The following is a 20039-nucleotide window of genomic DNA, read 5'->3' on the forward strand; positions in this document are numbered from 1 at the left end:
CTTTGCCATTCCCATGTTTTACCATCACTAACCATATAAAATACAAACCTAACACCAGAGCTGCCAGTGACTCTATTTCTTTTATGGTGTGCTTCTTAAGCATTGCTGAAGACTGATAGCCACATGAGGACCCTTCCATGTTTACACAGTGCTCTTCCTCCCATACTCTGTTTTTAGCTCTGCCCTTGCAGCACTCACTCATTATCTGGGGAAGGCATCATTAAGTGGTGGTCGTTGGTACCCCACGCTGATGATCCCCCACATTAATTCTGCAGAGCACCTAACAAGCACAGACTGTCTGAAACTGATGCAATAAAAATAAATCCCAGCTAAGTATCGAGGAGAGGTAAGTACCCTAATTTTTTGTGTCTCATATTGCAAATCTCTTATTGCAAATCTCATACTGCAGCTGCTGTCAGGCCAATGAGAACAGCAAGCAAACAACAGCCATGAGTGCGGCTACATCTCTGAAATTAAAGAACGTGCAGCAATGTAAGCATGCATAAAATCAAGGCATGCTGCTTGAGAGATGCTGGCAAAGTACTAGGATAAAGAGTGACATTTACTACCAAGATGTGTAGAAACAGCATTCTTTTTATCTCCCACCATATTACAGCCCTGTATCACATCTCTGGTAGATCTCACAGAGTAAGTTAGAAATAGACTCATTCATACACAATGGACAATGGGAAAGAAGCATTTTTCCTAACATTTTGAGAAACACTTTTTCCTAGCAAAACAAAGTATATCCTACTCTGAATTATTACCTTTGCCTCTGAGCTTAATGAATTTATTAAAATTAAGCAGGTAAAGATTTTAATCTAAAATAGATGTAGAGTTGTAAATCAGATGGATTTGTGCTGCTGTTAAATTTCGGCAAAAAGAGAGTTGTACTTAGAGGAGAGGCATTGGTGAGAGGAAGGGGTGACCACCAGCACTGGTCACTGGGAACAACTGTCCCATCCAGTTGGTAAATCTCAGTGCTGGGCCAGTGAGCGAGGAGTAGCCATGGGTTTGAGGTCACACAGAATCTCATAGAATCATAGAATCATAGAATGGCCTGGGTTGAAAAGGACCATCATGATCATCTAGTTTCAACCCCTCTGCTATGAAGGTTGGAAAGACCAATAAGATCAGCTAGTCCAACCATCAGCCCATGCATGTGTCTGCTCTAGGCTACGTCACTCAGTGCCACATCCACCCTTTTGTTGAAAACCTCCAGGGAACAGAATTGTACAGAAGGTTACAGTTAAGGTTAGAAAGACCAACATGCTTCCACATCGTTCCCATCAGCACAGCATTCATTCACTCTCCAAAGAGCAACCTGAGGATTTTTCCTTCCCAGAAAGGGGAAGATTGATCAGAAATGAACTTGAATGCATGCAACATGTTAAACCACCATGTTCCATGCACTGTGTTTGATTTTTCTTCACCACTGCTCCGCTGTGCTTCCTCGCTGGATTTCAAAGCACTCAGAGCGCTCTGCTCTGCAATATCTGGTTTCAGGCAAGCAGCGTGGCAGTGTGCCTGAGCTGAGAAAATATGCTTGAAGTCTGCATTCACAGGCGGCTTCAGCATCCTAAGGAAAACGCTTTGTTTTTGTAGCCTGAAAGTATGTCGCAAACATGAATAGAATGATACGCTCACTCTCCCTTGCCCTCAATCCTCTTCACCTTAGGAAAAAATTATACACTTCCAATTACAGGGCCAGTTAAAATCAATACAAAGGTGGGAGAAAACCGATCATTTTTCTTATGGAAGTAACTGTTTTCATTAATTTTTCATTAGTCCTGCTTTTGTTGTGCTATCCATCACTGAAGGAGCTGGTATGCAGTAGATTACATTTAGGTTATCTTACATGCTTCCAGGATTTAGTAGATATTGTCTGATAAAGCTGCAAGCTCTATGGCTTTAACTTACATCTATCAATAATGCATCAGAAGAGAATTTTTTTGCACGCAGCTGTCCCTGAGCCATGCGGCTTTCTCCTGGAATAGCAGCGCTGGTTACAGCTGATACGCTGCTGCAGTTTACAAACCTCTCATCTAAAGGCTACAACTGCGAGATGAGCAGATGTGCCAGGAGAGAGATCATCTGGGAGGGTTTAGCTCTGCTTTCCTGGTGCTGCCATTGAGATTTTGGAACTCCTGAAGCCAAAGCCCTTTCACAAAATACACCAGGGTACTTTGTTGCTGGTTTGTTGTTTTTTTTTCTCCTTCTAATACCCAAGTTCTGTGGTAAGGAACTTCAGCCTGCTAAGTCCTGAGAAGGACTTTAGGGGTCCTGGCTAATGAAAAACTTAATATGAGCCAGCACTGTGTGCTTGCAGCCCAGAAAACTCATGGTATCCTGGGTTCCATCATAAGAGGGGTGGCCAGCTTGGACAGGGAGGGAATTGTCTGCCTCTGTTCTACCCTCATGAGGCCCCAATTGGAATACTGCATCCAAGTATAGGGCCCACAACACAGGAAAGATGTGGAGCCATTGGAGAGGGTCCAGAGGAGGGCTATGAAGACGATCCAAGGGCTGGAGCATTTCTCCTATGAAAACAGGCTGAAGGAACTAGGTTTGTTCAGCCTAGAGAAGAGAAGGTTGCAGGGAAACCTCATTGCAGCCTTCCTATATTTAAATGGAGCTTATGAACAAGAGAGAAATCAACTTTTTATGCAGGTAGATAATTACAGGACAAGTGGGAACAGTTTTTAACTAAAGGAGAGATTCAGATTAGATGTTGGGGGAATTTTTTTACTGAGAAAGTGGTGAGATGCTGGAACAGGCTGCCCAGAGAAGCTTTGGATGCCCTATCCCTGAAAGTGTTCGAGGCCAGGCTGGACTGGACCTTGTGCAATCTGATCTAGTGCATGATCTAGTGGTGGGCAATACTGCCCATAGCAGGGGGTTGGAACCTGATGATCCTTGAGATCCTTTCCAACCCAAGCCATTCTACAATTCTATGATTCTGTGAACTGAAACATCACAAATAAATAGAAAATTGCAGTCGCTCCTGGAGAGCTGAGCCAGAGGGAGGAGATGGAGACATAAGAAGAGCCCACTGTTTGTTTCATTTATTTTTCTTTCACTTGGGAAGGAATTAGAAAACAATCCCAAAGTTGTGTCAAGTCTAACATGCTCACAGCGTTACTTGTTAAACCTATTTGGACATTTCAACAATGCTTTATATTTTCTCAGCCTTAAAACAGTGTGCCATAGCACCTCACTGACTCCAACATCTCTCCATTCTGTAGAGGTGCTGTGAAAGGCGAGGTGACAGCTGGTTGGGAATCCTGGAGCACAGCTTCTATCCAGGTATTTGGAAACCATCCTTCTTGAGTCCCCCAGCCGTAAGAGGAGCGTGTTACTGCCTTCTGCTCTTAAAGATAGGGAGGTGCTCAACTGAAGGCTCACATGATGCTTTGAAGAAATCAATTATGGTAATAAAGTCAAAATTACTACTTTTGAGCTGCCTACTCCCAGGCAGAAGAAAATTAAGCTTCCTGAGCTGAAGAAAGAAATGAGGGAAAGAAAGACACAGCTACTTTTGGTTATTATCTGGCAATACAAGTTTTTAATGTGAGCCTTCCAGATCTTGAGAGGCCAGGCTCTTCTCAGTGGTGTGTAGTGAGAGGACAAGGAGCAATGGCATAAAACTTGAATACAGGAAGTTCCATACAAACATGGAACTTCTTTATGGTAAAGGTGGTGGAGCACTGGAACAGGCTGCCCAAAGGTGTTGTGGAGTCTCCTTCTATGGAGATATTCAAGACATGTCTTGATGCCTACCTGGGCAACCTGATGTAAGGAAACTGTTTCAGCAGGGGGTGGACTCATGATCTCTTGAGGTCCCTTCCTGCCCCTGCAATTCTGTGATTGTGTGAGATGTTTAGAAGCAGTAAGGATTAGTGAAATCACTGCTGCTGATCTCAAGAACCACGTTTGGGTTGGTTTGTGTTTTGCACTTTCACTGATTCTGATTTCTTTGGGGCTAAACAAGGGAAGCACTGAACACCTACCTCTATCCTTGCTAAGCCTTCTATTTGAGCTGAGCCAGAGTGCATGCAGAATGGGACTTCAGGGGACTTCAGCAAATGTAGTTTTTTCTTTCTGCCAACGCCCAAAGGGAGCTGCATGCTTAGCACATCACCACCCTGCCCTGTAGGGAGGAGTCAGATTCAACCAGGCTTCCAGTGACTGCCCATGGGAAATGTTACAGCTTTTAAAGATAATACACAGAGGGCATGGTCCAGTGCAACACTACGGCTGATAGCTGTGCTCTGCCTCTTTTGTGAGGCAAGCTCACCATTAATAAGGAAGGTAGAAGATGAAAACTAGCCCACAGGATCTGTTATCAGCTGCATAATAATGTATTCTATTTTAGGGGCACAGGACTCAGTAATGTATTAAGCCCCCATCCAATAAATGGAAATAAAAGCGTAGATTCAGGGAAAAAGGTCTTTCCCCAGCTGTCAGAAGGACCCCCCTGTTTGGGAGCTCACTCCTGTGCACACCGAGGAAGCCTTTTGGGTTTGGTATCAGTGTTCTCCCCTAGCATGGACATCAGCATCCTGATTACCAGGTAGCAGCACTAACTCTAGATTAAAGGGGATATATATGTTTGTGCTATGTGCCTGCATTGTTTTTTCCCTTTTCCTTTTTCTTTTTTCTGCTTTTTCTTTCTTTTTTTTTGGGGGGGTGGGGTGGGGCTGGAGTGGAAGTGATGTGACTTGAATCAATGAGACTTTAACAATTTTAATCTCAAACAGGGCATCCCAAGTGCCAAGACAGTTTTGGGGTCTTTAGTAACCAGGTCAATGAGTTGGCAGCCAAAGCCAACACTGGGACCTGATGCAACATATTGATTTTTGGTGGTGGTGATGCCTCCAGACCCTCAAGAAATAATAAACCACTCAAACTCAAGTCTGAGAAAAAGCAACTGGTCTACAGGCCCCGAGGCTGTCTTGGTTTCATTTCCACTGTAAATAAACTTCAGGCAGCAAGAATGCCTACATACAAATACCAGTTGTCTCTAGAAATAATTCATAATATAGAACTCTGCAGTCAAGAAATGACAGATGGAAATAAATGTTTTTATTTCTCTGAAAAAACAGCCCAGTGGTCAAGAAATATGCTTTCCTCACTCCCCTTAAAATCAAGTTTTCCTCCCTAGAGTCCCCAAAAAGATGAACATTACAGAAAAATGCATGTGACAATTCATTTAGGTGATGGCAAAGCCCCTGTAAATTAGCATATCAATCAATTTTTAAAGGGTGCTGTAAAAAATTATGCTCATGAACAGAATGTTTCTCCTCAAGTTGAAATCAAGGCCTGCTGAGCAGAAAGTAAAATTGCTGGATGGGTGGTTTAGTTTTCAGAGGGGGCTGAACCCCGAGTCAATGGAATCAGCGTTCACACTACAGAAAGAGATGACGCTGGCACAGCTCCTCCATGAGAAGGGGTGGAAGCGGCAACTGCATTCCCCATGTGCCCACAGTGGTTCTCCAGTCACTGCCTGGCCAGGCTGCTCAGCTACAACGCCGGCAGCAGCTGCTCACCACACCGCTTCCTCTTGTTGAATGCAGTGCTGCTGGCAGCGTAACGTTTTTAATAAAAAATCAGATAAATTTAAACTACTGCACACATCAAAACTACTGACCTCCAGGAAAGAGCTAACTGTCGTCTGCTTCTTTGTTTTTTTCCACCTCCCTTCCTGTCTGCTGATCCCTTTTTCTGAAGAGCAACTCAAACACGCGGTGGTAAGCCTGGGCTGTACCCAGAACCAACCTCACTGCCTCTCTCAGTCCAGCTCGCTGCTGTGTAGTGTTTGCTGCGCATCTGGCTGTGTTTACTTACGACCTCTGACTTTGTGGCTACACCGTTATCACAGTGACATTCACGTCCAGGGTCAAAGGGTGATTTATGGCTCCATTAGCAATGCGTGTGGCCTTGGTGGGAAGCCACCCGGCCATCCAGGTGCCACACAGAGCACCGAGGTGGCCTTGGTGCTTGTCAGCTTGAACAGGTATGGATACAGCAAGCACAACTGCCAGCCAAGCACAGCCTTCTGCTTTGGGAGCAAGGCAACAAGTATCACAGATGGTAAAAAGTGGGGTGAACATCGAGTGAGTGCCCCTTTTGCCTGCATCTCACATGCAAGGCACCATGAGGACAATTTTGGGGCTGACGTTGCTACCAGCCCCTCCAGCTTGCACCAGAGCCCAGGCCCATACTTGTGCGTGGGGGCTGGCAGTGTTTAATCTGGGAGCACCTCTGGGCTCAACAGATGGAAACGTGTCCTCAGGTGCACACAGGGCTGCATCTGGGGAGCAGGAAGGATTTCTGCAGCAAACTGTCCCCAGAACAGCACATCACCTCATGCCAGTACTGGGCAGTGTGTTGTCAGCCTGCAGGACTGGCTTCAGGTCAACAGTGTTCAATTCAAGAAGTCTGAAGAGATGTTAAAAGTATTTATTTCCCAGAGTTTGTTTGTTTGTTTTTTTTTTTAACTTTTTTTTTAAACTTTTCTATGCATACTAACAACCAAATTTTGGGTAGAAAGAGCAAGCATTTATTTGGTATGAGGACTACTTGCTGCTGATTGAAAACAAGCACTTTCAGTGAGGCAGCTGTTTCAGTACTGTGAGTAGACAGATCAGCATCACATTGAAGACCCAATAACCTGCTCAGGAATCTTCATTTATGGAGCCCCCCCTTCCACCCATTTCCATATCTCAGTAGTTTCAAAACCCCATTGATAGGTGCTGCCAAAGAGCTATTTAAGTATGCCCTCTGACAAATTTCAATGGAAAACAGAAAAAAATGGTAGCTTTGAGTTATCAGACTATATTAAAAACCTTATTACATGTATTTACTTCAACAATTTCTTTTTTCTTTTCTTAAATAAATAGCAAAGTGTCACCAAAATGAATGTAACGCCGGCACCACTGCTTCGATAGAAACTTCCATACCGGGATGAGTACACAGTCATATTCTGGAATATTGCATAAAAAGGTACTTCAGAGGAAAGAAAGTGGTTGCTGGTTCATCTCATGTGGCAGAAGCATCTCCCTGGGAGAGGGCCATGTGGTGGCCTCATGGAGTTGGGCTGGCTCTAGGATGGCCTTGCAGGACTCACCCATTGCCTGCTGTCAGCCACGGTGCAGCGTGAGGAGCTGAGGGGCTCACTCCCTAGGGAGAAGAACACTAGGTCTGAACAAGGGAAATGAAGGGCACGAAAACAAACTGGCTGGTTAACATGCAGCAGGGCAAGGTCATTGAAAATGGAAGCTGCCTGCTCTTCAGTTAGAGGAAATGATGCAAGCGTTGTTACATCAACACTTACAAACTCAGGCATCCATTTCAGATGGGTTTCCCTGGGCTGGATTGGTGCTGTTTTTTGAGCTTGTCTCTTCAAACCAGGACAAATCTTAAGGACAGTCCTGAAGGAAGACCCCAGAACACAATGCCCGCACAACGCCTGCTGCCTTCATCTCTGTGCACTGTGCCAGAGCGCAGGGAGCTGAACCCCACCTCTCTGCTCCTGCTGGCTGAAATCAGACCTTTATTACTTTAAACAGAGTTTATTGTATTTAATACATTATAAAATTTGAAAAATTGTAGGAAAGCAGCAGATTCAAACCAGAGCATCTCTACCAAATATTAATTATTCTGGCCCCCTTTGAAAAAACACAAAACAAAATGAAAAAACAAAACAAAACAAAAAAAAAAACCCAAAAAATTCATTCAAAAGAAAAGTTAAGCTTTCACATCTGTGAGGGCAGACAAAACGTGTGCGACTTCTGTACAAACTACATTTAAAATTTCATTTGAGTAGCTTTTCAATGCAATGAATGGTCATCTCCTGAACGCCTGCCCATCCACCTCTAAAAGACAGACATAAAACCTCCATATGCAAGTAGAGTTGAATCAAGGTGTGTAGACATTAAAAATTGAATGAGTGTTTGGAAATGAAAAATTTGTTATGAGCTGTCTATGAATCCCCCCATGGTAATGGCTTGTACACCATTAAGTGGACCCAAGTAAGTCTTAGGACACTTAATGGCCATCACAGCACCAACCTCATCTACCACTTGTTTGTCATTGCATTTCCTACCCTTTGATGTATGCATACATATATATACGTATGTATGTACATATATATATGTATGGCTGTATTTTCTTCTACACCTTGAGGTTTTTATTATTACCACTATTCCAAGTGTTCCCATATGAATTCAGGTGTGGTCTCTATATTTGATATAAATGTGTCTTTTATTCACTTGCAGGACTTGTTTGGAGTCCAAACTGCACATGAAACGTTCCCCCTTTTTTCCTCTCTTTTTTTTTTTCCTCTTTTTTTTTTTTTTTTTTGCATAAAGAAACATGTCCATTTTAGTCCAGAGGCTCTTGCTTTATTCGAATGACGGAGGGTGCACGAGATGTCCTTCTGAGTTCTCGTCTCAGTACGTATTCACTGAATTGGGAAGAGTCCACTCCACCTCCACATGAGCCAACAATCTCAAATCCTCTTTGCTGTAACCTCTCAAGGACCTGAAAAAACAGGAAACAAACACCAAGGTTTAAGTAATGAGCGGACTGTCTGTATCTTCTAAAGACTAAAAAACCAACCACAACTGCAAAGATCTGTGCCTGTATTCAGACCAGTGGTAAAAACTAGAAAGCTTTAATGATGGAACTAAATCTCTCCAGTCACCTACTTACCTTCATCTTCACAGCATGAGTGTTGCTTCCAGTGGGAGGGGAGGGAAGGGAAGGGGAAAAGAGAGGAGGGGAGAGGAGAAGAGAATAGAAAAGTGAAGAGCAAAGGGAAAGTTGGAGAGGAGAGGAGAGGAGAGGAGAGGAGAGGAGAGGAGAGGAGAGGAGAGGAGAGGAGAGGAGAGGAGAGGAGAGGAGAGGAGAGGAGAGGAGAGGAGAGGAGAGGAGAGGAGAGGAGGAGGGTGGGCAGCAGGGCACGCACCCATGCAGTTCACCCAGCAAGCAGACGGGCTAAGAGCTCAGGTCCTAGCATCACACTGCCAAAAGCATGCAAGAGCCAAGTTTTCTTCCACAACAAGATTCCACTGTTATTATTAAGTTTTCCTGCAACTCCTGTGCTCTTAACCTTACTTAGACTCTGCTACTTTTCCCATGCCTGTCTCTTCTGCTGCCAGGGCTTTATTGTCTCCCACCAGTAAGAGACATGGGACTTCTGTCCAGAAGGACAATACCGACAATACCCCACTGATGTTTAGCTGAAGTAGGGACACTTGCAGGGTTCCCTTCTGCTACCAACTGCTCTCACTGCTCTCTTCACACACCTGAAGGCAGGGGAATACAGTGTTTGTCCCACTGTGCCACCAATTAGCACATTGGCTTGCAAGGGGAGGGTTGGGGAAGATGGAGGAGCAAGTTGGGTTTTAAAATGCTCGGAACTACAAGACATGCCATGCTTTTACATGCACTGCTTCAGGTCAGCAAATGTCTTTCCAAAATACAGTTAATTAAAGAGCAGACAAATCTCAAGAAGTAGGAGGTGGAAAGAAGCCCTGAAAGAAGAACAAACATCAAAACTTCAGAGCAATTTCTGTTTAACGTGATCCTTAGCTTTTAACAACATTAAGTCTACATTCCCCAAGTATGTCTCAATGCAAGCCACTGGAAAATACAGCAGGAGAAATTAGGTCCTGGGAAAAAATGCAATGGGTCAGGAATCTAGTTCAGCCTTGGGCAAATCACTGAGTCTACGTCTCCTTCTCAAGGTCTGCAAATAGTCACTGTCCTACATCACACTGTTTTGGGGATGGGGAGATGATTATGGACACCAAAAATGGAACATGTGGCATCATCAGCATGGGATCATCACCTGTCTTGAAGTCTATGTACGTGTTGCCATTTTTACTTTTTATCGTGAAATAGGCTTGGAAATTCTTATTTGTGTGATAAAAACATAAATATCGGGACAAATGCTGAACTGCTAAAGGACAAATTGCTTTGACAACTCTCATACAACATGTGGCTAGACAACTCTCCTTGAAATTCATATCCCTTTTCAGTTATAATCTTGCATGTAGCGGTGTTCTAAATTTGCATTAGTCACTATGACAAAAGAGCTTTGATGTTTCAGTATGACCATGGGGCCAGTAAGAGGCACAACTGTCTGACCGTAGCATGCATTAACCACATCTCGATAGTTCAGATAGATCTGTCCGTATTCCTATGTTGCAGTAGCACATATGCAGCACCACACAAGCCTTCAGCATGTGCTGCCATGCTCAGCCCTCCTCTGCATCAGAAAAGGGGGACAGAATTTTGCTACCTGGAGGCAGGACTCGGTAGCAGGAAGATGTCAAGCTCAGATGGCAATGCTCCTTCAGGTAAGAACTTGCTCATGAGTGTGGAGCGTAAGGAGGTGCAGCTAAACCAAAGACCATCATAGAATCATAGTATGGCTTGGAAAATGACATGAGGAAGTATTACTTTTCAGAAAGGGTGGTCAGGCACTGGAATGGACTGCCCAGGGAGGTGGTGGAGTCACCGACCCTGGGGGTGTTCAAGGAAAGGCTGGATGTTGTGTTGAGGGACATGGTTTAGTGGGAGCTACTGGGAATAGGTGAACGGTTGGACTGGGTGATCTTTTAGGTCTTTTCCAACCTTGGTGATTCTATGATTCTATGATTCTATGACTACCCAGCCATGAAAAAGCATTTCACTCCAAAGTGCTGGTTGTGCATGATGTGCTAACTAGTTGCAGATGGGTGTGAACTTTTTTCCACTGGGAAAATTATATACCAGTTTTACCACACTTGTGTTAACTTCCCCGGTAGTGCTCTGTAAGAATTCTTCACATTGCATGTCACCTGACAGTCCCACTGAAAGGCCAAAGTCCCACCAAGATGCCCCACTTGAGGGTGTTAAAGCAAGTTTTCAACTAATGTAACTTGTTTTGTGAAGAGATTTGGTGATGATGCGTGAGAATTAAGATGAGAAAGCAGCCATAACCCACAGAAGTAACTAGCTCAGAACCGGCAGCTGGTTTTGTTCATGCAATTCCCAGCAATGAGAGAGGAACACATCAGCCCACAGGTACCTGGTCGGTAAGCTCTTTCCTACCTGAACTGAGTTGAGGTGGCAGTATCCGTTCAGCGGAAATCTGATGACATGCGTTGAGTCATGATTCCAGCCGGCATTGACAGAATTACACATCACATCACCAATCTCTGGAAACACTTCTTCTATCAATGACTTATCGCCACTCAGTGTAATCCTCTCACCGAGATCTGGGGCAACACGCACCACCAGGCATTCACAAGATTTTGAGAAGCGGCCACTCTCCCGGTCTTGTTTCCACCTTTCCATCTCTCCTAGCATGGGCTGAAGCTGGAAATACTTTGCTTCTTCGTATAACAAACTGTAGTCCTGAAAGACACATATGTTACTGTGCACAGTTAGGAAAGAGGCAGTGCTAATGTACTGCTTAATGTATACGGTTATTCAGGCTAACATTGCTCTAGCTCTGGAACCCTTCAGACATAGCTCATAAATACTGTGTAGGAAGGTGTAATAAAATAACAGTGCAAGCAAAAAATAGTAATAAAACCATCAGCTGCTTGAAACAGACCAGCATTTGTAAGGGAAGGGGGAAGTTGCATTTGCTCATGCTGTGGAATAACCCAGGCAAGTCACATCCCACTTTTCCCTCTGTTTTTATTCCAACAGTGATGTCATAAGATAATGACCTCATTAAGCAGATGGAACAGAATTCAATCAGGATTCAGAAAATTCATCATTAGGATCCATTGTGTCTTACAGCAATACTGGCAGCCACTGTAACAGGTATAAGAATGTAAATGAGGGAGCCTGCATTGGTTCAGTGCAAAATGGTTAAGAAATTTGCATAATAAATTGCACATACTACTGCATTTAAAAAAAATAAGGATCTTTTAGTACCTCTCTATTTTGCCAACAGTATTGTTCACTACATCATTTCACACACCAGAGCAGACAGAATGCATTTCTAAGCATGGCTGTACCTGTCGGTCTGAACTTTGTCTGTCATCGCATTTTAAATAAAAAAACAAATATTACTGATCTAGGCTTAAGACCATAAGACAATTTGGAAAATATTTATATAGGGAAAAAGAAATACAAGAGAATTTTGGCAAGGGAGAGGAATAGGAAGACCAAATAAGAAGGCTGGTAACAGTCAATACAGCCCTAAATTTCAGCTACAGACTGAATACTCGATGAACATGGGAAACCTAAGTCATATTCAGAATACTTCCTACTGTCTAATGGAAAAGTAATCTAACCTATACATTTCTGAAAAATGAGTGCTGCAGTTCATTTTAAACACGTTTCAGGTGACTTGCAACACAAGTGGAGAGGATCAGAAGTTAACATTTTTAATTTCAGCAGAGCTACAGCGTATTTATGTTGTTAAAGGTCTCTGCATATATAACTTCTTAATACTGCATGGAAAGTGGCTTTTCCTTTTTCAATATTTCTGATTACCTTCAGGACAAGAGCAGAGAGCAGCACAATGCCATTCTAAGGCTTCAAAAGAGGGGTATGACGCTTATCAGCTATTTCTAAACTCGCACAATATTCAGGTAGGTCTGCCCTTGTCACGCATGGGAGCAGTACACATTTGCAGCAGAAATTCAAAGATTGCTCTTGAACTCAAGCTCACACCCGTTATGTCCCAAACACCTCAAAATGTCTCAGATACAAAAGATAAAAAGACTGCACTGCTGTGTGAACTGCTCTAACCCTTCCACAGCACCACTTCTGATCAGTTTGAATTGCTGTATGTCCTACAGTGATCCAATTGCCCAGCTGGCTACATTGATGTGCATTCATAAATAACAATTAAAATCTCTTATAATTGCAACTGTTGTCTCCAATACTTACTACACTGACACCACAGCTACACCAATATACCTGATATACCTGCAAGAACACAGAGTCTGAAGCTGTGCATCTACAGGCTGATGTCTAGGTGAACTATCACAAGTTTACTTTGCTATTAAAAAAGAGAAAAGCAGACTCTTTAATAAAGATTAAATAAACCAAGGATCAGGAGGAGAAAACAGTCTATGACATAATGTTCGAACATTACCATGTGTGCAGTTTATTTTGTCAGTACTACGATTCCCAAACAATTTTCTGAATTTCAGTGTGGGAGTGGAAGCAGGAGTTGTTTCAATCTGAAGAGAACGATAAGAGAAGACTAGAAGGCAAGTAACCGGCAAGGCTCATGAGAAGCTGGTTACCGATGCTAACATCCCTTCTTGTCTCCTTCAGTATACTATGACTTTTAACTTCCCTAGGTTGAACATGGCAAGGTTGCTCCATTACACTACAGACGAGGGGATAATTTAACACTGATGTCACTCTAGGAAAGCCTGACAGATGCTATGGCAGCAACGCCACACTTAGTTTTGCAAAGTACCTGAAATCAAGCACCATATTCTAGCTGTGCCCCCTGTCTAGGATTCCGGTTTGATCACAGATTCTTGTTTTACTGAAGTACACGCAAAATATCCAAGTCCTTTGAAATCTCACCTTGAAATCATCAGGAATGAGGAGTTTCGATGTTCTTAAAAAATTCAAGATATATCTGAACATTTGCCCATCTCTGTCGATGAAATAATGCTGCTTGAGGCTGTCGAGGACGATGGGCTCCGTGCCATCAAAGAGTCTGCCGATTCTGCAGAGGAAACAAGAGGCAAAAGTCAGGGTCAGACCATGTGCGGCTTGGCAGTGATTAGGAAAACCTTCTGCTCAAAGCCGTGTTTCATAAGAGGACAACCCTTGAGTATTTTGGGCATCTCTCTCAACAGCAGATCCCATTTAGGACATATCTCCCAGTGGCTTCACCAGCAGACCCCATCCCACTCTGCTGCAGCAATCTCCTCCATCAGTTTCATTCTGCTTTCTGGGGGAGCACACGGTGAACTTGATATGGCTTAAAAACTGCACTCAGGAAAAATTTTTTAATTATTTCTAATGTATTATTAATTTACTTTTAAACCCAGATCAGTTTTTGGATGCCATTTACTGCAGCTAACGCTTAGACCAGCATAACTGAGGGGACAGCACATTGTAGGAATAAGCAGCTAAGGATGTAAAAGTTATCGTGTTTAAATGGGAGGTAATGATTTCACAGCAAAACCCAACAGTTTGTGGCAAGTATCAATCACCAGGCTCTAAAATAACCAGAAGAAACACCTCAGCTTTTAGAGACCACTCAGTCACCCAGAGAACCCAGAAAATCTCACTTGCTAAAAATGCTTGTAACACCAGCTGCTGGTTGAACACACACTTTCTACACATGTTCCTCACAAAACCCGATTTAGTCAGAGCAACGGGAAGGGCTGAAAACTGGGAACAAAACATCAGCCTCAGTAACAAGAAATGCATGCTACGTTTCTGTGCTGAGGTGTTTGCAAACATCTCCTGAGTCACTCACCATTTTCCAGTGAAATCAACAGCAATGACAGGTATGTCTGACTGGGAGTGCATGTTTACGTGCCTATACGTGCATGTGGAGGTATTTTTTGATTCTTCATGACACCACCCACCCCTCCAAAGAACTGTAAACAAAATGGTCTCAAAATAGCTAACTTGTGATACGTCACGTGGACACTTTGCATGAAATACTACCGACACATGGGCATGATTTTAGAGCTTTGTCACAAGCTGTTGCATTCTGCAATATTCTGCAGACTCTGTGCCTTCATTGTTTTAATGAAAAGGCTCATTTGTATGTAGCTCTTGTCCTAATATACCCAATCTGATCTGTGAACCAACACGAAAGATCCTATGCATTTTGTTAAGGAACAGTCAATAACATCAATGTACACCAGCATGGAGCTAGGTGAGGCACAGGCACTCTTTTTCCCTGATCACACCCAGCTTGTGACACAGGCAATGTACACGACTGTCTTTTCACAAACAGATCCAGCAAGCACAATGAACAACCACAGCACACTGTTTTCCTTTTAAAAGAAGATGTGAGTAAACAACCATTCCTCATCACCACCCTGAGGCTGCTTTGAGCCCTCAAAACCAAAACCCAAACTCAATGTAACTCAGAGGCAGTCAATCCCTGGTTCATTTTCTCGTAGAATGGCTTAGGTTGGAAGGAATCTTAAAGCCCACCCTGTCCCCTCCATGCCATGGGCAGGGCTGCCACCCAGCAGCTCAGGGCCCCATCCAAGCTGGCCTTGAGCACCTTCAGGGATGGGGAACCACAGCTTCCCTTGTGCCAGTGCCTCGCCACCTGCTCAGTGAAGAGTTTCTTCCTCAAGTCTAATCTAAAGCTCTCTCTTCTAGTTTAAAGGCATTGCTCCTTCTCCTGTCACTGTACTTCCTGATAAATAGTTCCTCCTCATCTCTCCTGCAGACCCTTTGAGTACTGGAAGGCCACGATCAGGCGTCCCCAGAGCCTTCTCTTCTCCAGACAGAACAAAGCCAGCTCCTTCAGCCTATCTTTGTAGGAGAGGTGCTCCAACTCTCTGATCATCCTCAAGGCCCTCCTCTGGACCCGCTTCAAAGCTCTACATCCTCTGCTGTGGACTCCAGACCTGAGCAGAATACTCCAGCTGGGGATTTACAAGGATGGAGTAGAAGGGACAACAGCCTCCCTGGCCCTGCTAGCCACCCCTCTTTCAATGCAGACCATCTGGACTGCAGACTTTCAGTTTGCTAACATAAACCGCTGGCTCCATTTTTTCACCCACCAGTACCCCAAGTCCTTCTCCAGAGGGCTGCTCTCGATCCACTAATTGCCCAGCCTGTACCCACATTTAGGATTGCCCTGACCTCGGGGTAGAATGTGACCCAAGGATGCTCTGCATCCATTTGAAATGTCACAGCCAACCCAAATGGAGTCTGAAATGGCATACATGAGCACAGCAGGCATCTCTGTAGTACATTCAGTAATAAATGCTGCACATTTATATGCACGTAATGCTAGAAGAGGTGAGACCAAGAAAGAAATAAAAACCCATTAACCTCAGCGAGCCATTAAAAATTCAGAATCAATTCAAGTGGCTTGAAATCTGTAAGATATAAGAAACTGAACACATTTTGCAGAAAGATCCAAGCAGCACAAAACAATTTCTTCTCAAAGCTATCCCTTAGATTCGAACAATTCAAACTTTCTCCCACTGCTACCTGTTACTGCCTGCCCCAACAGTCAAAATGTAAGCTGTGACAGGCCATATAATGCAGGCTCCTGTTCACTAGGTGGATGAGCAACGTTTATGTCTAATATGGAAACATAAGGCATTTAGATTTAATTTTCCCCCATACTCAAGCATGTTGTCTTGGAATCTATCACAGAATACACACACAAAACATATACATTTGGCCAAGTCAGTCATTACTGAAAAGTATAATTGTAATTGGTTTCTGCAGCTTTACCCTAGTTCTAAATTACTGTTATAATTACGTATTTTAAAACCTCTAGGCTTTTTGCCTTCATTTTATTAATTGTTTAGGAGAAAAGTAAGATATTATCAGAGGATGGAGTCTTCTGACAAAAATCACAGAGAGCACCAACACCTGAGAGCCAGCCCAGATGGCCTGGGAGGGAGAGCCAACAAAGTGCCACCTTTGAGTGCAGCTGCTTTCCAGCAGCAGAAAAACCCGAAGAACTGCAAAGTGCCAACTTCATCCCCTGTCCCTTTCCCAGATTCAGACTGCAACAATGATGCTCTGGGAGACTTCTGGAAATAAAACGGTAATGGTAGCTTTCTTTTTTTTTTTTTCAGATAGAGAACAGCAAATTCCAGCTTTGTGGCCCCTCCAGGGTAAGGCCTGTGATAACTGAGTGCCCAAATCTGGGGCATGGCCTAAGCTAAATTTGTTGCACCTGCCAGGAGAGGAGACGGAATGGAAAGAGGCACAGCAGCAAACTGTGACTGAGCCCTGCCTCATTCTGCACGCTGGGTAATATCTGAGACCCTCTCCTCTCTGTTGCTCTTCATTCTGCTTGGTCTCATGCTGAAATTACAAATGCTTAAGTGACACCAGGCTGCAGGCATGAGATGGGACTGTGAAGGCATGTTTCACTTACCAAGAAAAACTGGAAGATGTTTTTCCTCATCTCTTTCTAGACAACTTCAGCTGATGGTTGACAAAGATAAGTTTGTTTTTTTCACTGCCAAACACATAAGAACTGAATGGATTTCCAAACAGCAAAGTACTTTGAAGGATGCTTGCAAAACAAAGTGATAATTACATGGAGAGCTAACCAAATATCAAGGGTAAAGGATGAAAAATTGTAGTCCATTTACAAGGCAACATACTTCTAAAATGTTTAATTAAAGCTAACAGGCTGGAATTTTCTGTATATAAGGAAAATTAATGTCCCATGGGTTGAAAGTGCAACCTCCAATGGGTAATAATTAACGCTGATGGCTTTAAGTATCATAATCCACTGACAGAAATCGAATGCTTAAAGGGTTGAAAATATAACCAGTGTAAAAGTCAGCTCTCATCAGAGAACTGGGTTTTACTTTAAGGACATAAAACAGGTGCAGCCACAAACCTGGTGCTGTGGGGGAAAAAACAAAGATATGCTGAGGAGACCAGTGCTTTACTTCTATAAAATACTGCATGGACCCTTGTTCCCACAGCCCAGTGCTCGCATAACAGCATTTCTACAATAAAAAGCAAGGGAAGGTGACACCACTTACAGGATGTCTCAAATTCTTCAGAAATGAGTCCCTTTTGTCAAATATAAAAATACACTCAGTCTGCAGTGAGGCTGTTATACACAGCTTAAGTGTTTTTATAGCCTTGCTCTCTGAACATACAAATACTTACATACATTGTTATACACAAAAAGAGTCTTTTCTTTAGTATATGCTGCCTTGGATGAGAACTTGGGAAAGAAGCAAAGCCCTTTCAGTGGCCTGGCAGAGATGCATGGGCACACCATCAGTGGTGTCGTTGCACCCAGTCCTGGGACCCACTGAGCTCTGATACAAAGTACTCATGGAAACACATTTCTCTTCTTCAAATAAAGGATTGCATGGCAGAGAATTTAAAAAAGGAAAAGAAAAAAAAAAAAAGAGATAGAGAGAAAAAGAAAGTATTTCAGTTGATGTTTTACCTGTTTGGGCCCATAGAGACAAAACGAACACGGGTTTTCCTATCTCCTCATTACATTTACGTGGCTAATGCAAATGCTTATTTAAGACTCCAGGGTGTGCAGACAGTGAGTTTGAAGAGGCTTTCACTTTTTTTTTTTCTTCTTAGTCCACATTGTCCTTATTAATTTCTTTTCATTTTCTTTCGCTGAGCGCTCAAAGGCAATTTGCATAAGAGTCCATTATAAATTAGATCTGTTTAATGGTATGCTCATCTCATGGCTATTTAATTTTACTTCCTTGTATGTCTAAATTACATAATATTGCACTCTCCCCCAGCAGCTAGTACTTTCGAGGAGGTGGCCACACCAGGTAGAAATGCTGTGCTAACCAAGTGCAGACTGACTGCACTTCTATTATGTCTCAGAGGACCACGCTAGCAGTCACTACCCGCCCATCTTTTTCTGAACACCTCATGTCACTTGGATCCCTGAATACCCAGCAACCTTCCAAGCTCTGTGTAACAAAAGTTGCCTCATAAGCATGACAGAAGAAAGTAACTTTGCAATGTTCACTAACACATACATTATGAAAACCATAATTTAACAACTTCTTGTTGTAATCTCTTGTTCTCTGTGCTGTTATAGTTTGTTCTTATCTCTTCCCCCTTCTATTTAATTTCACGTTTCATGTCCAGGAGTCTCAGGAATTCCTTGGCACAGACAGTTCCTATGTTATTAGAAGTGTCATGAAAACAATGATTACAACGCAAAAGTAACTGGGGAAAAGTGTATTGAAACCAAAAATCTTATTAAACCTTCTATAAAAAAGGTATTAATACAGGAGTCAAAGCAGACCAGGTAAGAAGGATGTACAGGAGGAAACGTCAAAACACCAGGTCTTAGGAGATTTAAGAGAAAATGTTACTTGGCATTTTAAAGAACAGATAAATCCTAGATACTGAATGGAAGTAAGGTTGGAAACCCTTGTGGAAACATTTGCTGGAGATTAAAGAACAGAATCATTTACATGGAGACCACTTCAAATGTCTTACTGTTATCTGAGCAAGGAGGCAAAAGAGAGGGTAAGGACAAGTGCAAGGGGCTCATACAACACTTGGAAGACAACACTTGAGATAGGGAGGTGGTGAATAGCCTTAAATGAAGAGTAAAGCATGTGAGGAACAGAAGGATTGAGATGGTGAGTGAGGTGGTATCATGAAGGAAAGCATCACAGACAAAGTAGTGAAGTGTGGGATTTGCTATGACCCACGTGATCAGTGGCAGCACCAGGAGCAGAGATGAAAGCCAACAGATATATATCATAAAAAGAACCAGCAGTCACTGGGTCTAACCCACATGGACAAACAGACTTTAACTGGAAGAGAATAAATTGCCCAACACCATGCAGTCATACTGCAGGAATCTGACTTCCACAAGAGTCAGCTGCAGCTTTCTACTCCACAGATGAGTGTGGAGATGCTGGGATGTGCACCTGAGCAACACCTTGCAATAGGGACATGTGGGTTACAGGAGACATGAAGGTGAACTAAACAATGGATGGCAAAGGCCCCAGAAGACAAAATTATTTGTCTGAAAAGGAAGTTTTCCCAAGAAAAACGAAAGCCTGTGTTTTCCTCAATAAGCTAGCTATCTAGAAACTGAGGAGGTTCAGGCAGAAGTAAAAATTATCCTCCAAAATACAACTTGTACAGCAAGTCACCATGTATTTTAAGTACAAGCAGTAGGTTCAGGGTGCTCAAATGTCCAACAGAAGTAGGCTAAATAATTTGGCTCTGACACAGCCTCCTCCTGGGACGCTAAGGAGTATCACCCACCCAGAGCCAAGCATCTCTTGTAGAAATGTTGATGTTTTAGAAAGGAAGGGGATAAATACTTGGGCTGGGATGTCAGGGGCTAGTGACTCACGACCAGCAGACGATGC

General features: G+C 43.2%; 1 protein-coding gene across 3 annotated transcripts in view; it reads right to left on the reverse strand.

Annotated features, from left to right (window-relative positions):
- Window positions 1-6539: 6539 nt before the first annotated feature.
- Window positions 6540-20039, reverse strand: part of KCTD1 (potassium channel tetramerization domain containing 1) — a 46922-nt gene continuing 33422 nt past the window's right edge. For all 3 annotated transcript variants that reach the window (XM_042869239.1, XM_042869242.1, XM_042869241.1), the window contains exons 3-5: window positions 13558-13702; window positions 11104-11409; window positions 6540-8544 (exon numbers count right to left, since the gene is read on the reverse strand). In XM_042869239.1, coding sequence (XP_042725173.1) covers window positions 8386-8544; window positions 11104-11409; window positions 13558-13702 — 610 coding nt within the window. In that variant the 3' untranslated portion in view covers window positions 6540-8385. The remainder of the gene's footprint in view (window positions 8545-11103; window positions 11410-13557; window positions 13703-20039) is intronic.

The sequence above is a fragment of the Lagopus leucura genome, unplaced genomic scaffold (assembly GCF_019238085.1).
Source record: "Lagopus leucura isolate 7727_CA_CO unplaced genomic scaffold, USGS_WTPT01 Super-Scaffold_100002, whole genome shotgun sequence".
In the NCBI taxonomy this organism is placed as follows: Eukaryota; Metazoa; Chordata; class Aves; order Galliformes; family Phasianidae; genus Lagopus; species Lagopus leucura.